The 24,417-nt window shown below is 39.6% G+C and overlaps 1 protein-coding gene across 2 annotated transcripts in view; it reads left to right on the top strand.

Annotated features, from left to right (window-relative positions):
- The window catches only part of CBFA2T2 (CBFA2/RUNX1 partner transcriptional co-repressor 2), a 147,974-nt gene that overhangs the window by 106,997 nt on the left and 16,560 nt on the right, over nucleotides 1–24,417 (top strand). For both annotated transcript variants that reach the window (XM_055304073.1, XM_055304064.1), the window contains exons 3-8: nucleotides 1,513–1,754; nucleotides 9,215–9,304; nucleotides 14,484–14,665; nucleotides 15,851–16,104; nucleotides 18,980–19,065; nucleotides 20,447–20,642. In XM_055304073.1, the coding sequence (XP_055160048.1) occupies nucleotides 1,513–1,754; nucleotides 9,215–9,304; nucleotides 14,484–14,665; nucleotides 15,851–16,104; nucleotides 18,980–19,065; nucleotides 20,447–20,642 (1,050 nt within the window). The remainder of the gene's footprint in view (nucleotides 1–1,512; nucleotides 1,755–9,214; nucleotides 9,305–14,483; nucleotides 14,666–15,850; nucleotides 16,105–18,979; nucleotides 19,066–20,446; nucleotides 20,643–24,417) is intronic.

Raw genomic sequence — 24,417 nt, 5'->3', positions numbered from 1 at the left:
ATTAATTCATGAGAGACACACAGAGAGAAAGAGAGAGAGAGAGGGAGGGAGGCACAGACATAGGCAGAGGGAAAAGCTGGCTCCATGCAGGGAGCCCGAGGTAGGACTTGCTCCCGGGACTCCAGGATCACACCCTGGGGTGAAGTTGGTGCTAAACCGATCAGCCACCCAGGGATCCCCTTCCTTCCTAGACTTTCAAGCCTGTATATGATTGAATGAAAATCTACTGACACTTAGCACCAGGTAGTTTTATTTCACTGTTCAGTGAAAAAGGAGATTTTTACTTAATACCTCCAAGAACTTAACTTTAGGATGGTATTTCAAATTAATTTAAATCTAGCAACAAATAACTAAGAACAATGGGAAAATAGGAAAACTGCAGGTAACCACATGTATTATTTGAGCAGAAATAAAGAATTGGTATGTCCTGTATAGTGTCTTTATTGAGTAACCAAGAATTTGGCAGCAGTAATATAGCATTGTTGGGGGGCAAGGAGAAACTGATGGGCACAATTACTCTGAATGGTCCAAGAGATATATACCTTATTGCAGGAATAGGTCATTAAATCTATAGCCTAGAGAAAACATTTCTCAAAAAAAAAAAAAAGAATGAAAGAAAAAACATTTTTCACTTTAACAGAACTGTTTTCTGATTGTTTCTTCACATGCTACATTGTAACTGACTGGTTTATTTCTTTGGACCCCTAAGATAAGGCAGAGATGGAAGACAAAAAATATGTGCAAGATGTGTGTCCAGTCAGGAAATATGTGTTCTACCAGACTCAGCTCATGCAGTACCTGTTGCAAGAAATCTTAATACTACCTATCCCTGCCCACTGCAACTGTAGTTAGATACCCCTTCTCCTTGTTCTTATAGAACTCCATACTATTCTTTTACCTAGTCTTTGTTATTTTGTTATTTTTTACCTAGTAATGTCTCACTATGTAGTAGCCTAATTGAGAGCAGAAAGAATTTCTTATAAACTCTTTTTTTTAAAGGTTTTATTTTATTTTATTTTATTTTATTTCAGATTTTATTTATTTATTCATAGACAGAGAGAGAGAGGCAGAAACACAGGCAGAGGGAGAAGCAGGCTACCTACAGGGAGCCAGATGTGGGACTCGATCCCGGGTCTCCAGGATCACACCCCAGGCTGCAGGTGGCGCCAAACCTCTGCGCCACCAGGGCTGCCTTTAAACTCTTTTTTTTTTTTTAAAGATTTTATTTATTCATGAGAGACACAGAGAGAGGCAGAGACATAGGCAGAGGGAGAAGCAGGCTACCTACAGGGAGCCCGATGTGGGACTCGACCCCAGGACTCCAGGATCACTCTCTGAGCCAAAGGCAAATGCTCAACCACTGAGCCACCTGGGCGTCCCCTTATAAACTTTAAGTATGTGTTTTACAAAATTCCAAGTGAATAAACGATAGTTAATTCAAACAAGAAGAAATTAACGCAGATCCATGTGTTTTGCACCTAAACAGAATCTTTCATTTTGGCTTTCTTTTAGTAAGCAATGGCATCAACCATTCTCCTCCTACCCTTAATGGTGCCCCATCACCGCCACAGAGATTCAGCAATGGTCCTGCCTCTTCCACATCATCTGCACTAACAAATCAACAATTGCCAGCCACTTGTGGTGCTCGGCAGCTCAGCAAATTGAAACGCTTCCTTACCACTCTGCAACAGTTCGGCAATGACATCTCACCTGAGATTGGGGAGAAGGTGCGGACTCTTGTTCTAGCACTGGTGGTAAGTACAACATCACTGTCCACAGCTACTTGAATGTGTGGCTCAGAACTCAAGCCAGCAAACCTGTAACAACATGGCAAAATCTAGAGACTAATACCGTTTTTATATAACTTGTATTTCACTTATGGATAACAATGTTTATTAAAGAAACAAATATAGAATGTTTTACCTTATTGTTTCTTATGGTGTTGATATAATTCCAGTAAGCAGCTTTGAATTTCTCCAAACACTGAGGTAGTTTTTTTTTTCCTTAGGAGTGATTAAGGGGTCAGGCAGGGCTGGACTGGGACCACCCTGGGGAGCCAGGCCGCACATCAGACCATAAGAGGCTTCAGGGCTGGGCTGGGGAGTTCAGGGCTGAGATCTACAGGGCAGGAGTCCAGTCCAGCTCCTGTAAGTGAAGCAACCACTCAGGCAATAATGGCCTGGAAAGATAACACTAGTGGGGGAGGAAATTTGAAGTGGAGAGCTGATGTAAAAGGGCCTAGATGAAAACAGCGTTGGGAAGGATAAAAGGGGGCTGATAGTATTTCATGGAGACAAAGGAATGTAACAGAGGACAAAGAAGCAAGACAAGCTGTTAAAGAATACACAGCAAGCACAGCTCTGGGTCCTTGTTGGCAACTTCTCATGTAGGCCCTACTTATTGCCCCACACAGCAATCTTTAGAAACAGAGGGCCTGGGAGGAAGCAGCTAGCAGACATCTTCTTTAAGCCCTCAAAGTGAGCCATGAAGTCCTTCAGATTTGGGAATGCCTCCAAGCACTTGGATTCGAATATATGCAGTACATCAAGGATGTTATAAACCAGGTACTCAGGGAGCACATCCAGGTACTCAGGCTTCAGTTTCTCAAAATCAGGGCTGTAGCAGTTCCTGGCAAAGTATAGGCAGGTATCCATAACCTCATTCTCCAAAATGTCCATGCAAATCTTTTCCTCTTCCATCTTCCCACATAGGTTGAAGAACTGCTACTTTAAAAGACTTCTTGGGGGATCTCTGGGTGGCTCGGCGGTTTAGGACCTGCCTTCAGCCCAGGGCGCGATCCCGGAGTCCCGGGATCGAGTCTTGCGTCGGGCTCCTACATGGAGCCTGCTTCTCCTCTGCCTGTGTCTCTGCCCCTCTCTCTCTCTCTCTCTCTCTCTTTCTCTCGCTATGTCTATCATGAATAAATAAATAAAATCTTAAAAAAAAAGACTGAGAAGTCTTTTTTTTTCCTTAATTTTTTTTTTAAAGATTTTATTTATTTATTCATGAGAGACAGAGAGGCAGAGACACAGGCAGATGGAGAAGCAGGCTCCATGCAGGGAGCCCAACATGGGACTCGATACCGGGTCTCCAGGATCATGCCTTGATCCGAAGGCAGTTGCTAAACTGCTGAGCCACCCAGGCTGCCTGACTTCCCAGTCTTAGAATTGAATAAAAACTTTCATAAAAGGCAAAATATAATAAATGACTTTTCCTCATTTCAGATTCAATCCCTTTTGTATTTTAGAGTTGTCTGTTACTCATTTTCATTGCTATATAATCTTTTCTTGTAGGAATATACCACAATTTATACTTTTTGCTCTCGATAGACTTTTGAGTCATTTGCATTTTGAAGCAGTCAGAGCACCCCAATTCTACCCCCAGGTTTTTGAGATTTCTTAAATGAATTCATAGAACTTGGCATACAGTTGTGGTCACAAGTAAAATTTATTACAGAAGCATAAGGTTACACAGCTGGATCTTAAAGGAAAGAGATATTGTTGGAATCTAGATGAATCCATCTGCAGGCTTCCTTATGCTCTTTCTCTCATGAATGGTCACACTGAGCTCATTCTTTCACCAGCAATGAAAATGCAACAATATATGTATAATGGTTTTGCTTAGGGAAGCCTTTGAGAGACTTAGCACCCAAGGTCTTTACTAGAGTCTGGCTACATTGGCATGTTTGCCAGCACCTACTGAAATTTCAGATTCCTAGAAGGAAAGTCAGTGTTTATTGTTTGCAAAAACAGGTTAGGCACAGTGAGATACTTTAGGAAAGTTTTTTATTTTTGCTTTGGTGGGAAAATGGTGTTTTTTGGTCAAATTTTGTACTATTAGATCTAGACTAATTAAATTGGCCTTTTATATGTCAAAATGAGTTTGAACATATTTGGAAGCAAAACAGACCTCAGAATGTCATACCAATTCTAGCAGGATTAAGTGAAGTCTATGTTTGAACGTAACTTAAAAGTAAAAGAAAAAAATGACAGACCTCATTTGCCAAAAAAAGTTTATCTTTTGGGATGCCTGAGTGGCTCAAGGGCTGAGCATCTGCCATCAACTCGGCATGATCCCAGAGTCCCGGGATTGAGTCCCATATCGGGCTCCTTGCATAGAGCCTGCTTTTCCTGTCTCTGCCTCTCTCTCTGCCTCTTTCTGTGTCTCTCATGAATAAATAAAATCTTAAAAAAAGAAAAAGTTTATCTTTTTTTAGTATAGAATTATTTATATGTAGACGTACCCAATTATCCAATTATCTACTTTATTTTTTTTTAAGATTTTATTTATTTATTCATTAGAGAGAGACACACACACACAGAGGCAGAGACACAGGCAGAGGGAGAAGCAGGCTCCATGCAGGAAGCCTGATGCGGGACTCAATCTCAGGACCCCAGGATCACGCCGTGGGCTGAAGGCAGGCGTTAAACCGCTGAGCCACCCAGGGATTCCCCCCAATTATCTACTTTAAATGGCCATGCTTGGGTTAATTTTTTTTTCCAATGATGTCATTAGTAGAGGGTAAAAATACACAAAACAAAATTTACCAACTTAGGGATCCTGGGTGGCTCAGCGGTTTGGTGCCTGCCTTCGGCCCAGGGGGTGATCCTGGGGTCCTGTGATCAAGTTCTGCATCGGGCTCCCTGCATGGAGCCTGTTTCTCCCTTTGCCTGTGTCTCTGCCTGTCTCTCTCTCTTTCTCTCCCTGTGTGTCTCTCATGAATAAATGAATAAAATCTTTAAAAAAATATTTTAAAAAATGATATATTAAAAGCAGCATGAACTCAACAGTAGAATGGAGAGGAAAAACAACAGGAAAAATGACCTATTCTGAACAACAGGGAGAAAGTGACTTAAAAAATCAACAGAACCTCAGAGACCTAAAGGAACATAACAGAAGATCTGAGTCACAGTGGGACAGAAGTATGGAGCTGAAATAATGACTGAATTTGCCCAAATTTGACAAAAGACCTAAATCTGCAGATTCAAAAAAGCAACATAGACCTTAAACAAGATTACCTGCCCCCCCTTAAAAAGATTTAAAAAAAAAAAATCTTAAAAGCCAAGAGGGAAAAACCCCTTACCTATAGAGGAAAAATTCCAGGGCCAGTGGCTTTTTTTTTTTTTTAAGTGCTGATAGAAAACTGTCAATTCAGAATCTTACATTTTTCAAAAATATACTTCTGGAACAATCAAAATATTCTCAGATGAAGCGAAACTAAGAGAAGTTGCCTCTAGGCAGACCTCCCCTAAAAGAGTGGCTAAAAGAAGTCCCTCTCAGAAGCAGAAAGAAAATGATAAAAGAAGAAATCTTAAAATACCATAGTAGATGAAAAAAAAATGGAAAGAGCAAAAATAAAAGCCAATACAATAGACTTTCCTTTGCTTAAGTTTTCTAAACTATGGTAGTTGAAGCAAAAGTTCTGACATTGTGTGATATCACTGTCTGTATATTTAAAGGAAGTGTTTAAGACAATTATATTCTAAACCAGAGAGCATAAAGGCAGATAAGGTTTCTATACTTTTGTATCTTTTTTTTTTTTTAAGATTTTATTTATTTATTTGAGAGTGAGAGCAAGTGAGTGAGAGAGCACCAGCACAGGGAGCAGCAGAGGGAGAGGGAGAAGCAGACTCCCCACTGATCAGGGAGCCTGATGCAGGGCTCAGTCCCAGGACCCTGACACCATGACCTGAGCCGGAGGCAGATGCTTAACTGTCTGAGCCATCCAGGCACCCCCTCTATAGTTCCGTATCTTGACTGCAGGGGTGATTACATGGAATACACATGTATACTAAAGTGATATAGAACTATACACAGTTTCATCAATGTTTATTCCCTTGTGATACTGCACTGTAGTTACAGAAAACTATGGGAGAACCTTTCTGTTCTGTTTTTACAACTTCCTATGATCATATTTATCTCTTAAAAGGTAAAAGAAATGTTAGTCGTTGGCCTATCTATACCCCTTATCTTCTAAGACCATGGTAGGTGTTGAATGTGGATGCCAAGAAAAATTAAGGCCATTGCACCTCAAGTTTAGCATTAGCACAAGTACAGCCATCTAGGCCCCTGGGAATAAGAGCTGAGCTTTATAGGAAAAACTGCAGGATATCCTAGGCAGGGAATCCCATATCGGAAAGACAATAAAGCTCAGAATGCCCCCAGTAGAGAATCCCATATCAGATCTTAAGAAACTCCCCCTCCCTTTCCCCCATATTGGAATGGAAAAAATTCCTCCACCCCTTCTGAAAATCCCCTAGACCAGCCCATAAAAACTGTAACCCACTTCGGGGTTCAAGCCTCTGCTCTGCTGTGTGGAGTATACTTGGACCCAAGCTCAAGCTTGTAAATAAATCCTCGTGTACTTGCATCAGTGTCAGCTCCTTGGTGGTTTCTTGGATTCGCAGTGTTGGGCACAACATTTGGGAGCTCGTCCAGGATGTTGCCCTTGTGATCCAGAGACCAGATCCCTCAACATTTTACATTCATCTACCTGTCATCTTTAAAGCCTTCTTTGTCCTCCCAAGTTTGATTCCAGCATGTCTTCTCCGTGTCCCAGTAGTCTCCTGCTCACTTCTGTCTTGATCATACTTTAATGTTTGTTTTCCTGCTACACTATGAATTCTTACAAAATACAACTATGCTTTTACTTAAATAACTGAAGGAGAGGGAAAGATAATGGCACTATTCCATTAATAGTGGCTTATCATCTCTCTCAGAGGATTGCCTTGCATCTGCAGTATATGTAGTCCTGTCCTGAGTGAGTTTCTTGGCCTAAGTCACTATTTCTCTAGCTACACACACCTCATTCTTTCCCTTCTTTGTCCACAAGAAAATTTAAAAGTCATTCAGGAATATTTTTCAATATATTTACTCTATTTGTGTTTACTTTTTCAGGCCTGATTACATTCATTGTAGTAGGGAAAAGCATGTTCTTTTACACTCTTTATATTTCTGATTAGCAGTACCTTTGGTTGCATTGTACAGATATCATATCAGGGAATCAGTTAAATTTTAAAAGGATCTTGGTGTGGGGCGGGCACCTGTGTGGCTCAGTCTGTTAAGCATCCAACTCTTGGTTTCAGCTCAGGTCAAGATCTCAGTGTGAGATCAATCCCACGTGGTGCTCTGCACTCAGTGTGTAGTTCTGCTCTTTCTCTCTCTTATAAATAAATAAATCTTTTAAAAAATAAAGAATTTTGGTGTGAAATGAGGTAAACTTCAAATATTTTCATTTAACATGGTTACATTTCCCTTCAGGAAAAAGTATGTATTTTTACTGAATATTAATATATTTGGAAAGTCAAACATAATTTCATATCCAGAAATAACTGCTATTGTAATCATCTTCCCAGACACTTAAAAGACTGTATAAATGTGTGTGTGTGTTGTTTCCAGAAATGGCTTATAGAAAAGCCTACTGTTCTTTTTCTGGTTTTTCGTTTAACAGTATGTTACAGACACCTTTCCCTATTAATACATGCAGATCTGTCCCTCCTCTGTTAATGTTCTGATGTATGACTGTACCATAATTTTTTTAAAGATTTACTCATTTATTTGAGGGAGAGAGAGCGGTGAGGAGGGGCAGAAGGAAAGAGTTTTAAGCAGATTCCATGCTGAATGTGACGCAGGGCTTGATCCCATGACCCCAAGATCACGATCCAAGCCGGCCAAAAACAAGAGTCTAATGCTTAACTGACTATACCATCTGGGCACCTCTGTACCATAATTTTTAAATGCAGTTTCCTGGTAGTCGATCTATATGTTTTCTGTATTGTTAAGAAGCAATATTGTGCTGGTAAATCATTTGGTACTTGTTACATCTTTGAACTCTTGGTGATTTTATAAAAATAAATCCCTAGTAGTGGTAGTTGTTCTTTCGTGGAGGCAAGAATTCAAATTAATGCTTAAATTTGTTTTGCTTTTTACTTACACTGTGTTTTAAGGAATTAAATAAAAATATATTGTGAACTTTGAAGAAAATATTTTTATATATTTTCTTTAGCAATAGAGCTGAGAATCCTATTTAAAGCTAGACTTTTGGGGATCCCTGGGTGGCTCAGAGGTTTAGTGCCTGCCTTTAGCCCAGGGCCTGATTCTGGAGTCCCGGGATGGAGTCCCACGTCGGGCTCCCAGCATGGAGCCTGCTTCTCCCTCCTCCAGTGTCTCTGCCTCACTCTCTCTGTGTCTATCGTGAATAAATAAATAAATAAATCTTTTAAAAAATAAAAATAAATAAAGCTAGACTTTTATTGGGGCACCTGGGTGTTATAGTTGGTTAAGCGTCCAACTCTTGTTCTTTGCTTAGGTTTTGATCTCAGGGTTGTGAGTTCAAGCCCCGCATTGGGCTCCATGCTGGATATGGCCTCTACTTAAAAGGAAAAAAAAAAAGCTACTCTTTTGAAAAAATACAAGTGAAGTGCTAATAACTTTACTGGAAATACTAAAATCTTCCTAATGTTTGTCTGTTTCCAGGTACTCTAATATATATAAGCAGACCATTCGAAGGTAGAGGGCACACGTTATTCTGCTTTGTTTCTTCTTCTTTTTCTTCTTTTTTTTTTTACTTCCTGTTTATAAGATTTAGGAAACTGATGTTAGGAGGTCGGCAGAGCCTATGAAGAAGTTGACATCCTAGACTCGTTCAGGATTATTCCTTCTAGGAACAGTGTAGGGTTGGTTTTCTGTATCTAAGGTGACTTGCCCTCTACTCCGCAATACAAGGGACCCATGTGCCTCTTTTCATGAATAGTGTGGAAAGGAGTAGCCTACTCTGCACCCCCAGCGGAGTGCAGAGCAGAATTTAGATTTGGAGTACTAAAGAAAAAATAAATGAGGCCAGATTTCTTTCACAAAGAAAGTTTGGTTGACCTTTGAGAGGGATCTCAGTTTATAGTAGTGCTTTTAAAATTATCATTTTCTTTGATTTAAATGGTTTAGCACAATCTGGGCAGCCCTGGTGGCGCAGCGGTTTAGCGCTGCCTGCAGCCCGGGGTGTGATCCTGGAGACCCGGGATCGAGTCCCACATCTGGTTCCCTGTGTGGGGCCTGCTTCTCCCTCTGCCTGTGTCTCTGCCTCTCTCTCTCTATTTCTCTATGAATAAATAAATAAAATCTTTAAAAAAATAAAAATAAATGGTTTAGCACAATCAGATTTATATTAAGAAGAACAGTATCCAGTTTTAGCAGTTGACAATATTATTTATTTTTTCAGAACTCAACAGTAACAATTGAAGAATTCCATTGCAAGCTTCAAGAGGCTACAAACTTTCCTCTTCGTCCTTTTGTGATTCCATTCCTCAAGGTAATTTTATGAGATAATTCCTGGATGTAATTTATGTTTCACATTTCCTCAAAATATGCTGCTGATCCCTATTCTATGATCTCAGGGTGACTTGCCACATTTTCATATCTTTATTTTACTTAGGTCTGCTAGAAAAATGTGAATGTAGTCTGCAGATAAGCCTTACTTATATACTTGGAGAGATAAGAATTGCAAAAGCCTTGAGTTGTGGTCCACATGTAGATACTGCTGGTACCACACAGAAGCAGGTGGAGCACGCAAATGAATGGGCTGGAGGTGACTGTGGGACGGTGTGGAGATTGGGCTCTTAGCAGAGGAAGTAATTGAACACTAAATCTTTTGTTTGTGGTGGTGAAATGTGTGTGTTTTGAGAAGAGGCTGTCAGACAAAGCAGAAGCCTTACACTTCCCACTTATCCTTAGGACAGAAGAGCTGTGGGAAGGCAATGTTGCTGTCTCCCCAACCCTAGTTAGTCTAGCTTCTGATCATGTCCTCTGGAATTCATGTTCCCTAAAACATAGCTTTTGGGAAGCATTGTTCAGAATTGCTTTACCAACCTGAGAAATAAGGCAGTATTAAATTTATATCTAATATGCCCTTTTAAAAAAACTTTTATTTGAAAATTCATACTCAAAAGTTGAAAACTGGTACAGTAAAATTCCTGTATACCACACTGTATCTTCAGTCACATTCTGCAAATGTTAATATTTTATCACATCTACATTATTATTTTTTTTGTCTTCTATTTATTTTTCCTTGGAAATATTTGAGGACTGCCTCGCTGACTTAGTGGAGTAAGATCTCTTGATCTTAGGGTTGCAAGTTCAAGCCCCATGTTGGGTATAGAGATTACTTTTAAAACAAAATATTTTGGGGGCACCTGCGTGGCTCAGTGGGTGAGCATCTGGCTTTGGCTCAGGTCATGATCCCAGGGTCCTGGGATCAAGTTCCACATTGGGCTTCTCATAGGGAGCCTGCTTTTCCCTCTGCCTATGTCTCTGCCTCTCTCTGTGTGTCTCTCATGAATAAATAAATAAAATCTTTAAATAAAATAAAAATATTTTATTTATTTTTGATTTTTTTATTGTTTGAGAAAGAGAGTTCAGGTAGGGGGCAGAGGGATAGGGAGGAGGAGACTCTCCACTGAGCAACCCTGAGATCGTGACCTGAGCCTAAGGCAATGTTTAACCAACTAAGACACCACCCAGGTGCCCTTGAGGACAGGATTATTGGCATATATATATGTAAAATTGGCTTCTATAGAGTAGGCAGGGGAAGTCAGTTGAAGCTCTTCTACACATAATTTTATATATGTCCATAGATAGCAATGATTTTGCATTGCTAACAGTTATCTTTAATTTGCAAAGTATAAAGTAGCTAAAGGGTGATGAAAGACAAGAGTCAAATACCAGTGTGCTCTAGACTAGGCATGGTTTGGAAAACTATGACCCAGATCCAGCTCACCATATAGTTTTTTATAGCTCTGGAGAGGAAAATTGTTTTTAGACTCTACATCCAGGGCGCCTGGCTGGCTCAGTGGGTTAGCGTCTGCCTTTGGTTCATGTCATAATACTGGGTTCCTGGGATCAAGCCCCCCGTCAAGTTCCCTGCTCCATGAGGAATCTGCTTCTCCCACTCCCTCTGCTCTTCTCACTGCTTGTGTGCTTGCTCTCTGTCAAATAAAGAAAGAAAATCTTTAAAAAAAAATTTTTTTTTTTAAATAAACTCTACACCTAATGTGGGACTTAAAGTCACTGCCCCAAGATTAAGATCTAATGCTCCACTGACTGAGTCATCCAGGCATTGTAAGAAGAATGTTTTTTAAAAGTAAACATTTGTAATCAGTTCGTGATAGGGAACACTAACTCTGAGCTCCAATTAAGGTAAATGTAATCCTCAATCCAACCCTCCAACAAAATGAATTCCATCCTTTTTATTAGTAGTGCACTAATATTACAAAAAATTATATTCCATTGTTTATGTTGTTGACCTTTGTCAACACAGAGTTTGTGGAAGTTTGTTTTCTCTCTTGTATAGGAGTTCCCCACATAATATCTTCAGTATTGCTTCTTGACTCACAAAGCCTAAAGTATTTGCTAAAATAAATATACCCCTTTTTACCTGCTTTTACCTTCACTTCCTAAGAAATATAATAGTGTAGGAGCCTGGGTGGCTCAGTTGGTGGAGCATGCAGCTCTTGATTTCAGGGTTGTGAGTTTGAGCCCCTCATTGGGTGTAGAGATTACTTAAAAAAAGTCTTTTGGGACATCCTGGGTGGCTCAGTGTTTGGGTGGCTGCCTTCAGCTCAGGTCGTGATCCTGGGATCCAGGATCGAGTTCGGCATCAGGCTCCTACAAAGAGCCTACTTCTTCCTCTGCCTGTCTCTGCTTCTCTCGGTCTCTCATGAATAAGCAAATAAATCTTAAAGAAATAAAATAAAACAAAATCTTTAAGCAAATATTATAATGGGGGACCTAGGTGGTTCAGTCAGTTACCTGCCTTCGGCTCAGAAGTGTGTAAATATAATGTAATGTAATATAATATTTTGAAAATGGGTCATGTTACTGAAGTATTTATCAATTTCTTAAGTCTTTATTTATCTTATTTTTTTTAATTTTTTTTAATTTATTTATGATAGAGAGAGAGAGAGAGAGAGGCAGAGACATAGGCAGAGGGAGAAGCAGGCTCCATGCACCGGGAGCCCGACGTGGGACTCGATCCCGGGTCTCCAGGATCACGCCCTGGGCCAAAGGCAGGTGCTAAACCGCTGCGCCACCCAGGGATCCCCCTTATCTTATTTTTTAAAAAGATTTTATTTATTTATTCATGAGAGACCCGAGAAAGAGAGAGAAGCAGAGACATAGGCAGAGAGAGAAATAGGCTCCATGCAGGGAACCCAATGTGGGACTCAATCCTGGGACTCCAGGTTTATGCCCTGGGCTGAAGGCAGGTGCTTAACTGCTGACCCACCCAGGCATCCCTCTTAATTCTTTTAAAATTAGAGTTAAGGGCACCTGGGTTTCAGCTCAGGTCTTGATCTTGGAGTCCTGGGATGGAACCCCACCTTGGCTCACTACTCAGCCTGGAATCTGCTTCTTTCCCTCTTCCTCTGCCTCTCCCCCTGCTCACATGCATGTTCTCTCTCTCTGTCTGTCTCAAAAATAAATAAATAAATCTTAAAATAAAAAAAGGATTTAAAACTAAAGTATAGCTAACAAACAGAAAATGCATAGGTGTCAGGTGCCTAGGCTCTATGTGGCTCTGTTCTGATAGCATTGAAGCCTCTGTTCTCAGAGCAGTCTTTGGAGCCTTATTCAGCCCTGAAACAGCTGTACTGGTTCTATCTTGGTTTCTTTGCTCTGTGTCAGAGCTGATAGACAATTATTTCCCTTAAGACTCCAGAACCAAGGGCAGCCCAGGTGGCTCAGCGGTTTAGTGCCGCCTTCAGCTTAGGGTGTGATCCTGGAGACCCGGGATCAAGTCCCACGTTAGGTTCCCTGCATGGAGCCTGTTTCTCGCTCTGCCTGTGTCTCTGCCTCTCTCTGTGTGTGTTTCTCATGAATAAATAAATAAAATCTTAAAAAAAAAAAAGACTCCAGAACCAAGAAAGATTTGTGAAATTTCTGTTAATAGGAAATAATTAGCATATTTTTAAAAATTCATTCAAGGCATATATCACAGATGTAAAGATCTGTTATGGTATTTTTTAAAATTATGTTTTTGTGTTTTAGAGTTGCTACAAGATTGAGGTGGTAAAACAGACTTTATTTGTTTGTTTATTTATTTATAAAGACTTTATTTATTTATTCATGAGAGACACACAGAGAGAGGCAGAGACACAGGCAGAGGGAGAAGCAGGCTCTACGCAGGGAGCCCGACATGGGACTCGATCCCGGTTCCTCAGGATCATGCCCTGGGTCAAAGGTGGCACTAAATCGCTGAGCCACCCGGGCTGCCCTAGAACAGATTTTAAAAGTGTTTTATATTGTCAAATTCCCTATTCGTAACTCTGTTATTTTGGAAAACAGCATGAGGTAGGTTGTTATGGCAGCTCTTTTGCTAACGTTTGGATTTTGTCAATTTCTGCTTTAAAACAGTCACTAATTATGGTGCCTGCTAAATTAACCCTTGGTAAAGGAATGACTACTTGGATCTATTAAAAATCTCCTTTTATTCATCTGTTGCCCTTGAGATAAAGACTTGTATTATGAGCTCAGTCTGAATTGTTCTTAAATTTGGGTAGAAAAATAATTATTTTTTTTAATGGAAGGAATATAGGAAAAGTACATTTTACATGTGAAGGGCTTAGAGTGATGTTTATAGATGTATAGGGTATTTCATATGTCTGTCCCCATTAAAGATTTTCTGAGTTTGAAAAGGGAATATAAACCATACATAGTTATTTATCCTTTTACAAAATAAGGAAACATATCCAACTAGAGTGCCACACCAAGAAATAGATTTTGCCCATGGATTACTTGTGCATCCTCAGAGCTTATTGTCAACACTCCCAATACTTTCTTCAAAACCCTATATTCCTATCAGCCCAGAATAATTACTGCTTCCAGAATTCCATGACAGCTGTCACATGAAAGGTTGACCAGTGCTGTCAGAGATTGGTTGGGATTTGAAAGCCAGAAACCAAGACTTACTTGTAACGATAGAGGAAAGAGGGAATTCTTCCTACCTCTGTGTAGATAGTACTAATTCTCTAACTGAGCAGTCTTCAAAAATAAGTGCTTAAAAAAGTTTTTTTTTTAAATTTTAAGTTGGCTCCATGCCTTACTTGGGTCTTGAACTCTCAAACCTGAGATCAGAAGTCACATGGTCTACCAGCTGAGCTAGCCACATGCCCCCAAAATGTATAAATTTTTAACTTACTATGTTCAAGAAACCTTCATTGAGCTTTGACTCTGTACTAGGCCACAAAAACAAATAAAGCAGAGTCTTCCTCTTTAGGGTATTTATACCTTGTTGGGGCAAGTGACAAGTTAACCAGTAATTCAAGTTCTGTATTATAGATGCCACTTTTCTCAGAGAGAGGCCTAATAAAAATCAGGCTCACAAGGAGAGAAGGGCTTTTGTCTTGTTTGTGAAAGTCTTTTCATTTGCCAAGCCCTGTTGTGTAGGGCCCAACACCTGGAAAACTGCTTTCCAGCCCCTGCCTCTTCTTTTCAAGGCCAATCTGCCCCTGCTGCAGCGGGAACTGCTGCACTGCGCTCGAGCCGCCAAGCAGACCCCATCCCAGTACCTGGCTCAGCACGAACACCTTCTGCTCAACACAAGTATTGCATCGCCTGCTGACTCTTCAGAGCTGCTCATAGAAGTTCATGGAAATGGAAAGAGGCCCAGTCCAGAGAGGTGAGCAGAGAAGTGCTTTGTTGTCCTTTTCTGGAATTACTCTGAGCTTCCCCTTTGTGAAAGATAGAATTTGATTACTGTAGTTATATATAGGTATGGACTTAATTTCTAAGGTTAGATTTATTTTGCCCCAACATTAGACTGCAGAATGTTTCTCAAATCTATAGGTGTAAAATAAATAAAATCTTAAAAAATAAAATCTATAGGCATACCCCCCCAGGCTCAAGTACTTTTCAAAAACTCTTCAGATGAAAAAAAAAAAACAAAAAACAAAAACTCTTCAGATGACTCTATATCCCTGGTGAGAGACTCCACTCTATTCCACTCTCCACATTCTGTGGGTCTTCTAATCCAGAATCATAAGAAGTACAGAAGGTCCAAAGCATTTTTCCAATTTATGAAATCTAGTAATAAAATATAACAATTAATAATTGATACTTGTGGGATCCCTGGGTGGCGCAGCGGTTTGGCGCCTGCCTTTGGCCCAGGGCACGATCCTGGAGACCCGGGATCGAATCCCACATCGGGCTCCCGGTGCATGGAGCCTGCTTCTCCCTCTGCCTGTGTCTCTGCCTCCCTCTCTGTGACTATCATAAATTAAAATAAATAAATAAATAAATAAATAAATAAATAATTGATACTTGTTAGTAAATCACCTTTTAATTTATTCTGAAAATTCCAATATGAGTGTCTGAAAGTGTTATTCAAAGAAGCAATATTTTAACACAATGGAAAATGTGTGAAAATTCAAGCTAAATGACTGGAAACTGTACCAATTTGCAAGTGTATTCATTGTGTGAGCCTTTTTTCTCCAATGTGACGAATTGTTTCTTTCCAAAAACTGTCCTCCAGAGCATCACATTTGACCTGAAACATCACTGAAGGTAGTTGAGCCTATAATCCTCTATATCCTATCACAGAAGAAAATTCTATCATCTCTCCTTTGCTTCATGGAGTTGAGATGTTTCTGTCTGGTTTTGGATAGATTTGACCTCTAATTTCATGCTGGAATAAATCAGCAATTTCTCTTATCTGCCTGGCGCCTGGAGACATTTCAGGTCATGCCTTATGTCACACCATGGTTCCTATTTGTGAAAGTGCATATAGCACGACGTCAGTGCTTAGGACATGTTTGTGTGAACATTATTTGATGGGCTCAAATCTGTACTTCTGTTTCTTCTACAGAAGGGAAGAGAACAGTTTTGAAAGAGATACAATTCCTCCTGAGCCTCCCGCCAAGAGAGTGTGCACCATCAGCCCTGCTCCCCGACATAGTCCTGCCCTCACTGTACCCCTCATGAATCCTGGGGGCCAGTTCCATCCTACTCCTCCACCTCTTCAACACTACACCTTAGAAGATATTGCAACTTCACATCTGTATCGTGAACCCAACAAGATGCTAGAACATCGTGAAGTTCGTGATAGACACCACAATCTTAGTAAGTGACATAAGCAGCATGGTAGTGGTTTAAATTCAGCTTGAATTTTTATGTTTCTTTCCTAGTCAGTTATAAAAAGCAAAGTGATACAATCAGTGCTTTTTTTCCCCACTGATCAGATAAAACAATATACATTAAAAAAAAATATTAGAGTTGTAGTGATCTCATTTCAAATTGATCTCCCTTCATAACTTATTGCTATTCTTACATGATAGAAGTAGAATTGAATAAATTTTAGGAAATACACATTAAAATATTTAATAATAAAGAGGTATCACTTATTCTCAAATGTTACAGAAAACTAGAATATGTTAAAACAAAAAAAAAATAAAACAAATAAGCTAAAATATTAACATTTGGGAAATCTGCTTGAAGGATGGATGAGAAGTCTTTATACTATTCTTGTAGTGTTTCTGTAAGTGTGGATTTATTTCAGAGTAAAGTGTTTTTAAAATTAAAAAAGATATGAGATATGTAGTCTTAAAAGCAGAAGATCAAGAGGTAAGGCATATCTAAATTTAAATTTTGACCCTGCATCCTAACTAGCTGTGTGATTTTATGCAAGTTGCTTAGGCTCTTTGAGCCTTAGTTTATTCAATTTTTAAAATGGAGATGATACTACTACCTGTGCTGGGTCATTGCTACGTTTGGAATGCCTCGCACATGCATCATCAGTGACCATTAAATTTAAGAGGAAGCAAAAAGGCCCCTAACAAACATTATCCAAGATCCGTTTTGAACAAAGCTTGTTGTGTTATCCTCATACAAGTTTACTATAGGTTTCTTTGGAGTAACTACTGAACAGAAAACAGAAGAGCTGTTAATTTCCCGGTTTTTCTCTTCATTTCCATTTGTGGGGTGCCCCATGGAGTAATAAAAAATTGCAGCACATTTGCTTGTCCACATTCTGACTTAGACTTAGCCCACTAGCACCTTTCAGAGGCAAGGATCATAGTAGGGCTCTGGCTTCATGCAGTGGTTGCTGAATGGTGGGGGCCATGACAACAAATGGTGTTCTCAGCTGCCAACATTTACTTACGGGTACTGCTTAGGTTGCAATATATGTACATCATATGTACATTGTCTCATTCAGTCCTCACACTGGTCCTGTGCAGTTTTCACCGTCTTTTTACAGATAAGAGGTGAGGGGATTGTGGCCAAAATCAGATAGCTAGAGTGGCAGAGACAAGATTCAGACCCCAGCTATCTGATTCCCAAAGCTTGGATACATTGCCAGTATGCTGTGGCACCTCCCTTGGCAGCTTTTTGTGTGGTCCAGTCCCTTTTCTCCCATATCACTCTCTTTTTACGTTGAAAATGAAGCTTGCTATTGATTTCTTTTGTATTCATACATATACTTTTAACTAGTTTGATCCATTACTTTCTGAGGAAGAAGTGTGCTAAAAACAAGCTGAGCTGTGTTGTGCTCAGATTTTCCTTTCATTTCTAACAATTTTAGAAAAAAAATTTTTTTTGTCTTGATGTGTTCTCCTTGAAAGATCTTCAGTCCTCCTCCTGCATGGTTTGTTTTAGGTTTAACCATTTGTCTTCCTGGCTGGTTATAGATTCTTTAATTTTCCCTAGTCCTCTTGAAAGCATGTGCCCTAGTTCTCAATTCTTACCAAACCACTTATTCCCTCCTCCTTTTAAACAAATATATTGCAGCCCCTCCTCTTTACTCTCCTAAAATGGAAGTTATGGATACTATAGCCTGTCTTAGAACTTTAGGATCAATATTCTAATTCATAATATATAAGAAATTATTAGAATATGTTAGTGCTCAGGCATGACTGCACAAGAAGATCCCATAAAATAAGCAGGTGCTTACACAGATACAGGTTTACTATCAATATAACACCTGTAAATTTAGGTTGGTAACAGCCATGTTATATTAATGATTTCAATGCTGTGAGCAGTGGTGTCATATGTGGTATCATATGATTTTTCAAAATAGTGGAAAGTTATTCATTATACCTTTGATTCACACAGTCATTGCATTCCTACAAATTTAAATATAAATCAAAACCATACAAAAATATTTTGGGGGCATCTGGGTGGCTCAGTTGGTTAAGCATCTGCCTTCGGCTCAGGTCATTCATGATTCCAGAGTCCTGAGATCAAGCCCCACATCAGGCTCCCTGCTTAGCAGGGAATCTGCTTTTCCCTCTCCCCCTTGCTTGTGCTCTCTCTGGCTATCTCTCTCTCTCTCTCTCTCTCTCTCTCTCTCTCTCTCTCTCTCTCTCTCAAGTAAATAAATAAAATCTTAAAAAAAAAAATTGTGCGAGGCACCTGACTCTTCAGTCAGTAGAGCATTAACTCAATCCTCAGGATTGAGTTCAGGTCCCATGTTGAGCATAGAGCTTACTTAAAAATGTACATATTTTTTAGTAATACTATGTTGTTTCCAAATGCTTGTACAGTACCCACTCTGTTTGGGATGGTTAAGTATTTGCATTGTGTTACATCCTTGCCAGTACTAAGGGTTATCTGACAATTTAGTTTTTTCCAATATATGGATATGAAATGCTATCTTAGTAGAGATTTTTACTTGTACTCTTACAGTTTTACTGTCTTCATGTGTTTATGGACCATCTATGCTTTTCTGTCTGTGGCATATCTTTTTATTTCTTTTGACTGTTTTTCCTTTGGGCTGTTTGCCTTTTTAACTGATTTGTCAGAGTTTGTTATATATTCTAAATGGTGATTTGTTGTTGTTGTTGGCTTTATGTCATTTTGTGTTTCCTACACTCCATTTTGAATCATTGCCCTAGTAGTGTGCTCACAGTTGGTACGGATGTGTGTGTTTTTACTTGATAGAATTTTGTTTATTGTATTCTTTCCTCTGTCTTCAAATTTAATCTCTCATTTCTAATAGGTCTAAATGGAGGCTATCAAGATGAGTTGGTAGACCACCGGTTGACCGAAAGGGAGTGGGCAGATGAATGGAAACATCTTGATCATGTAAGAATCTTATGACGTATAATTTTCCTATTATATTTTACTTCTTAATATTACCAATAGTAATGGAGTACATATGCCTGATGTGAAGTTAACCAGATCCATATCATCTACAATAAAAACTGATTCATGAGGACAACTGGTTGGCTCAGTCTGTTGAGCATGTGACTCTCAATTTCAGGATTGTGAGATCAAGCACTTCAAGTCCCATTTTGGGTGTAGAGCCTACTTATGAATTAATAAAATGAAATAAAATAAACCTGATGTATCTGCTACTCCCCTAGCTAGAGAGATAAGAGTAACTCCCAAATCTTTGCAGTGGGGTAATTACTTCAGGATATAACCAAATGAAGTCAAGTCAAAAAAAAGTAAAAAAAAAAATAAATAACCAAATGAAGTCATAAAGTATAATGGTTAAAAACGGGGCTGTGGGGCAGCCTGGGTGGCTCAACGGTTTAGCGCCGCCTTCAGCCCAGGGCGTGATCCCAGAGAGCTGGGATTGAATCCCACATCAGGCCCCCTGCATGGAGCCTGCTTCTTCCTCTGCCTGTGTCTCTGCCTCTCTCTCTCTGTGTTTCTCATGAATAAATAAATAAAAACCTTTAATAAAAATCAATTTTAAAAAACGAGGCTGTGAGTTCAGATCTCAGCTTTGCTACTCCCTATCTTTGTGCAATGGGCAAGTTGTTTTTAATGTTTCTAGCCTTAATTTTTATATCTTAAAAAAAGAATACTGTAATATTTTAATTCACAGCAAGGTAGGTGATAATATAATAGAAGGTGCTTATCACAGGATCTAATATATAGGAAATGCTAAATAAATGGTGCTTCTCTAGAAACAAATGAGAGGGACTCCTGGTTGGCTCACTGGGTTAAGTGGCTGTCTTCTGCCTAATCTAGTAACTTGATGTATTTAGGCAGAGATAATATGGTTTTATCAGAATATTTAAAGAATTATGGTGAGAGACTCTGGCTGCTTCAACCTGGAAGAATCCAAAAAGTGTTATTTTGAAATCCAAAAAAAATATTGTGCATTGTATATATATTTAAAAAGAACCTGTTGGGGATACCTGAGTAGCTCAGTTGGTTAAGTGTTCCCCACTCTTGATTTTGGCTAAGGTCATGATCTCAGGATTGTGATATTCAACCCCATGTTGTGGCTGTGCTGGGCATGGAGCCTGCTTAGGATTCTGTCTCCCTCCCCACCAAATTAAATAAATAAGTAAAAAGAAGCTGTTAAGCAAGGCTTTCATATATAGGCTGATATTGCTAAACTGTAAGATACTTAAGCCTTCATTCTTTATAGTTTACCTGTCCTTAATTTTCAGTATTGGTTATTTGACAGTCCTAATCTTATATCTGCCTGACTTCCTCTCTGATTTAGGCTCTGAATTGCATTATGGAAATGGTAGAGAAGACAAGGCGCTCCATGGCGGTTCTGCGGCGCTGTCAGGAATCTGATCGTGAAGAACTCAACTACTGGAAAAGAAGATGTAACGAAAACACAGAGATGAGGAAGACAGGGAGTGATCTGGTCTCCAGGCAGCACAGTCCCGGGAGTGCAGATTCTCTCAGCAATGGTAAGGGCGGAGTCTCCCCTATGATGGCAGGGAAGACTTTTGGTAGATTGTGGAGTTAGAAAGACCCAGGTGAGTTTGAAGAGTAAATGATAAAATATGTCAAGGATTCAGTACATGGCAGGTTCAAGAAATACTATTTAACTTGGGGATAATGAGAATATTTATGGTTTTGTTCTGTTTTTAACTCTCTGTGTGTGTGTGTGTGTGTGTGTGTGTGTGTGTGTGTGTGTGCGTGCTAGGTGATGATGAAAGAATCGTTGTCTCCCTGGTTGAATGTCCTAGGTACTCTCATGTACATCACATTTATTCCTCAGTAGTAGCCCTGAAAAATCTAAAAATGTTCCTGTCATCTTCCCTCCTCTCCCTCTCACTCCCCATCCAGGAAAATACCATTTATCAACCTCTGTCTGGAGGCCTTTATAAAAAATTCTATTATACCAAGCTGAGTTATCCCATCTTGCCTTTTCATAGCCTGAAGATGCAGAGGTATGAACAACTGTTCTCTCAATCCGGGATACATGCAGTGCCACAGTGTTTTCCCCCAAAATGTTCCATCACATTCATTTAGTAACTGAAAAGGTGCCCTATCCAAAGACACAGTTAAATGAGAGGCCATCTGTGATCAGACTTTTTCCCCATCCACCCACCCACTTCAAGCTCCATCTTTTCACCAGGGAGAATGAATCGTTTATTGTGACAGATCTAGCATGTTCCACAGACAACAGCTGTTAGTCTAAAAAAGACTTCAAAATAAAAGAGGCAAAGACATTGGTAACCAAAGGATCCCACTCCCCACCCCTCCCACAGAGGTGACTCTTGAGGCAGCCATAGGTGAGCAACATTGTGCAGTATATCACATTAAGACATCAAAGAACACTTGTAGCTGCAGTGTGATTGCTTTTATAAAAACTTTAGAGCTTGGGCTGCCTGACTGGCACAGTCAGAGGAGCATGTGTTTCCTAACCTCGGGGTCATGTGTTTGAGCCCCATGTTGGGTGTAGAGGTTAACAATCAATCCATCCACTGATGAGTTAATCAATACATATATACAAATGTACAGATAACTTCAGAGCTCATCATATCCCTCACCATCTGAACCTTCATAAGTAGTCCCTATAACAACTTGCAGAAACATACAAAGTTCCCCAACCAAATCAACTACGTTCTAACAGTCTGCATGTGTCGAGGTGAGTGGCATACAGTGCAGTGCAGAGTGAGCTGCAGTCCTGAGGCAGCTCTTCTCTAGCCCCGATGGCAAGTCTTGCTGGGGGAATTAAAACATTACTCTGCATTACTCTCTATTCATCTTTTTCAGTATCTTTATTTATGCATAGTATACATATTTTATATTTTTATTTTACTGTTTGTTGCAGTAGAGAAAGAAAGCATCATTCATCTCCTAAATAATCATGCTATTCAAAATGTGGAGCAAAACCATTCTAAACCAGTTTGTTACTGGACTGTGATCATATGAGAAGCTTGCCACAGCATGTATTGGGGTACACTTTTGCTTACTTTGAGAAGAGTCCTCTACATTAAACAGTGTGCTTAGAGACATAGTGGTCGGGCATTCTGGCGTAAGTTCCCGATCTCTTTATGGACCACAGTGGTGTGCAGACTAGCATTTGGAGCAGCACTGTTCTACATTCTGCAGTATTCTTGGACATAGCACACAGACATATCAATGACTTTTAAATAATTAGATAATCTGTGATTTGTGGGTATTTTTAATTTTTTTCATAATTCGTGTTTTAAATCTTTTGGGTGTACAGAAACTGCTGGTGATTTATTTACTTACATGTTTAGTATTTAAGTGTTTTGGTGATTTGGGGAGAAATTGACTAAGATACTGCATAGCATTTTTTACTTTTCCCATTTAAAATAATGAAATATAGGTTCCTTCTATCTGAACATTGGTGAGTCACAACATTTTCAGGGATAAATTTGCTTCAGACAACAAGGAATGTATTTTGGTATTTTATTTAAGGAAGCATAAATAAGTAGGAAAAGCGTAAGGAAAAACAAGAAAATGATCATCAAAAAAAAAAAAAGAAAATGATCATCACAGAGATCAAGAGAATGATTTTCTCTAGGGGTGTAGGATGGAGGCTATAGGTGATGGAGTACAGAGTTGGGCATTCATCATCTCTATGAGCTCTTTTGACTGTAGGAGTGTAAGTCTGGTCAGCATCCTTTAAACAGGACTGTGGCTTACCACTAGCCATCTCTTGGGGATTTAGGGCTGCTAGAAGTGTCTTTTTTGACCTATAGGTTTGTGGATGTTCACTTTAATATTTTTATGAACTTGTTATTCATCCAAATCAGATGAGTTTCAGAAACTATGAATAGATAGGGAAGATAGTTACTGAAAAAAAATTTTTTTAATTATCCAGAACTGAAAGTCAGTATTCCAACTTGAACCAGTCTATAAATTAAACAACACTGGAGAAGAAACAAATATCAGCATCATTAAAACTTAGAAAATGGGGATCCCTGGGTGGTGCAGTGGTTTGGCGCCTGCCTTTGGCCCAGGGTGCAATCCTGGAGACCCAGGATCGAATCCCACGTCGGCCTCCCGGTGCATGGAGCCTGCTTCTCCCTCTGCCTGTGTCTCTGCCTCTCTCTCTCTCTCTCTCTCTCTCTCTGTGACCATCTTAAAAATAATAATAATAATAAAAAAACAAAAACTTAGAAAATGGGACACTTGGGTGGCTCAACGGTTGGACATCTGCCTTCAGCCCAGGGCGTGATCCTGGAGACCCTGGATCGAATCCCACATTGGGCTTCCTGCATGGAGCCTGCTTCTCCCTCTGCTTGTGTCTCTGCCTCTCTCTCTCTCTCTGTCTCTCTCATGAATAAATAAATAAATAAAATGTTTAAAAAAATTTTTGACCAAACCAAAACCATTAATTTTAATTAATCACCCTCAGTTTTTCAAAACATGTACCTCCTGAGGCACCTGGATGGCTTGGTTAGGGGTCAGTCTCTTGGTTTCATCTCATATCATGATCTCATGGGTCCTGAGACTGAGCCCTGCTTTGGGCTCTGTGCTCAGCAGGGAGTCTGCTTGATGGTTCTCTCCCTCTGCCCCCCTCACTGGAGCACCCTTGCTCCCACTTGATCTCTCTGTCTCTCAAATAAATAAATAAATCTTTTTTGAAAAATGTACCTCCTATCTACCCTTTATCATGTTTTACCACAACAGGGTATGATATACCTTAAAAGAGGGAAGTAAATCAGAAAGTAGAAGACATGGAATTGATTAAACAGGACCCATCACACATAAGGGAATGCCTAGCCTGGTTAGGGAGGGTCCTAAGCAACAGGGTGTACCACGAGCATTTGAGGCTGGAATATCCCAAAAGCTTGCTAGAAGTTTTTTCAAGAAAATGGAATTTATAATATTTATACCATAGGGACACCTGGGTGGCTCAGTGATTGAGTGTTTACCTTCATTCAGCTCAGGTTATGATCGTGGGGTTTGGGATCGAGTCCTGCATCACGCTCCCTGTGGGATAGCCTGCTTCTCCCTCTATGTCTTTGCCTCTCTTTGTGCGTCTCTCATGAATAAATAAATAAATAAATCTTTTTTAAAAAGTAATTTATACAATAGGAAGAGAAGTTAAGATTGAGAAATAATTAGACTAAACAAGGCAAATATTAACTCTCAAAAAAAAAAAAACTTGTTAAGTATATAAAAAGATTCATAGATGGTGCCTGGGTGGCTCAGTTAAGGGTCTGCTTTTGGCTCAGGTCATGATCCCAAGGTCCTGGG

The sequence above is a fragment of the Nyctereutes procyonoides genome, unplaced genomic scaffold, assembly GCF_905146905.1.
Source record: "Nyctereutes procyonoides isolate TBG_1078 unplaced genomic scaffold, NYPRO_anot_genome, whole genome shotgun sequence".
In the NCBI taxonomy this organism is placed as follows: domain Eukaryota; kingdom Metazoa; phylum Chordata; class Mammalia; order Carnivora; family Canidae; genus Nyctereutes; species Nyctereutes procyonoides.
Note: the sequence above shows the minus strand (reverse complement) of the source record. Positions and strands in the feature narration are given on the sequence as shown.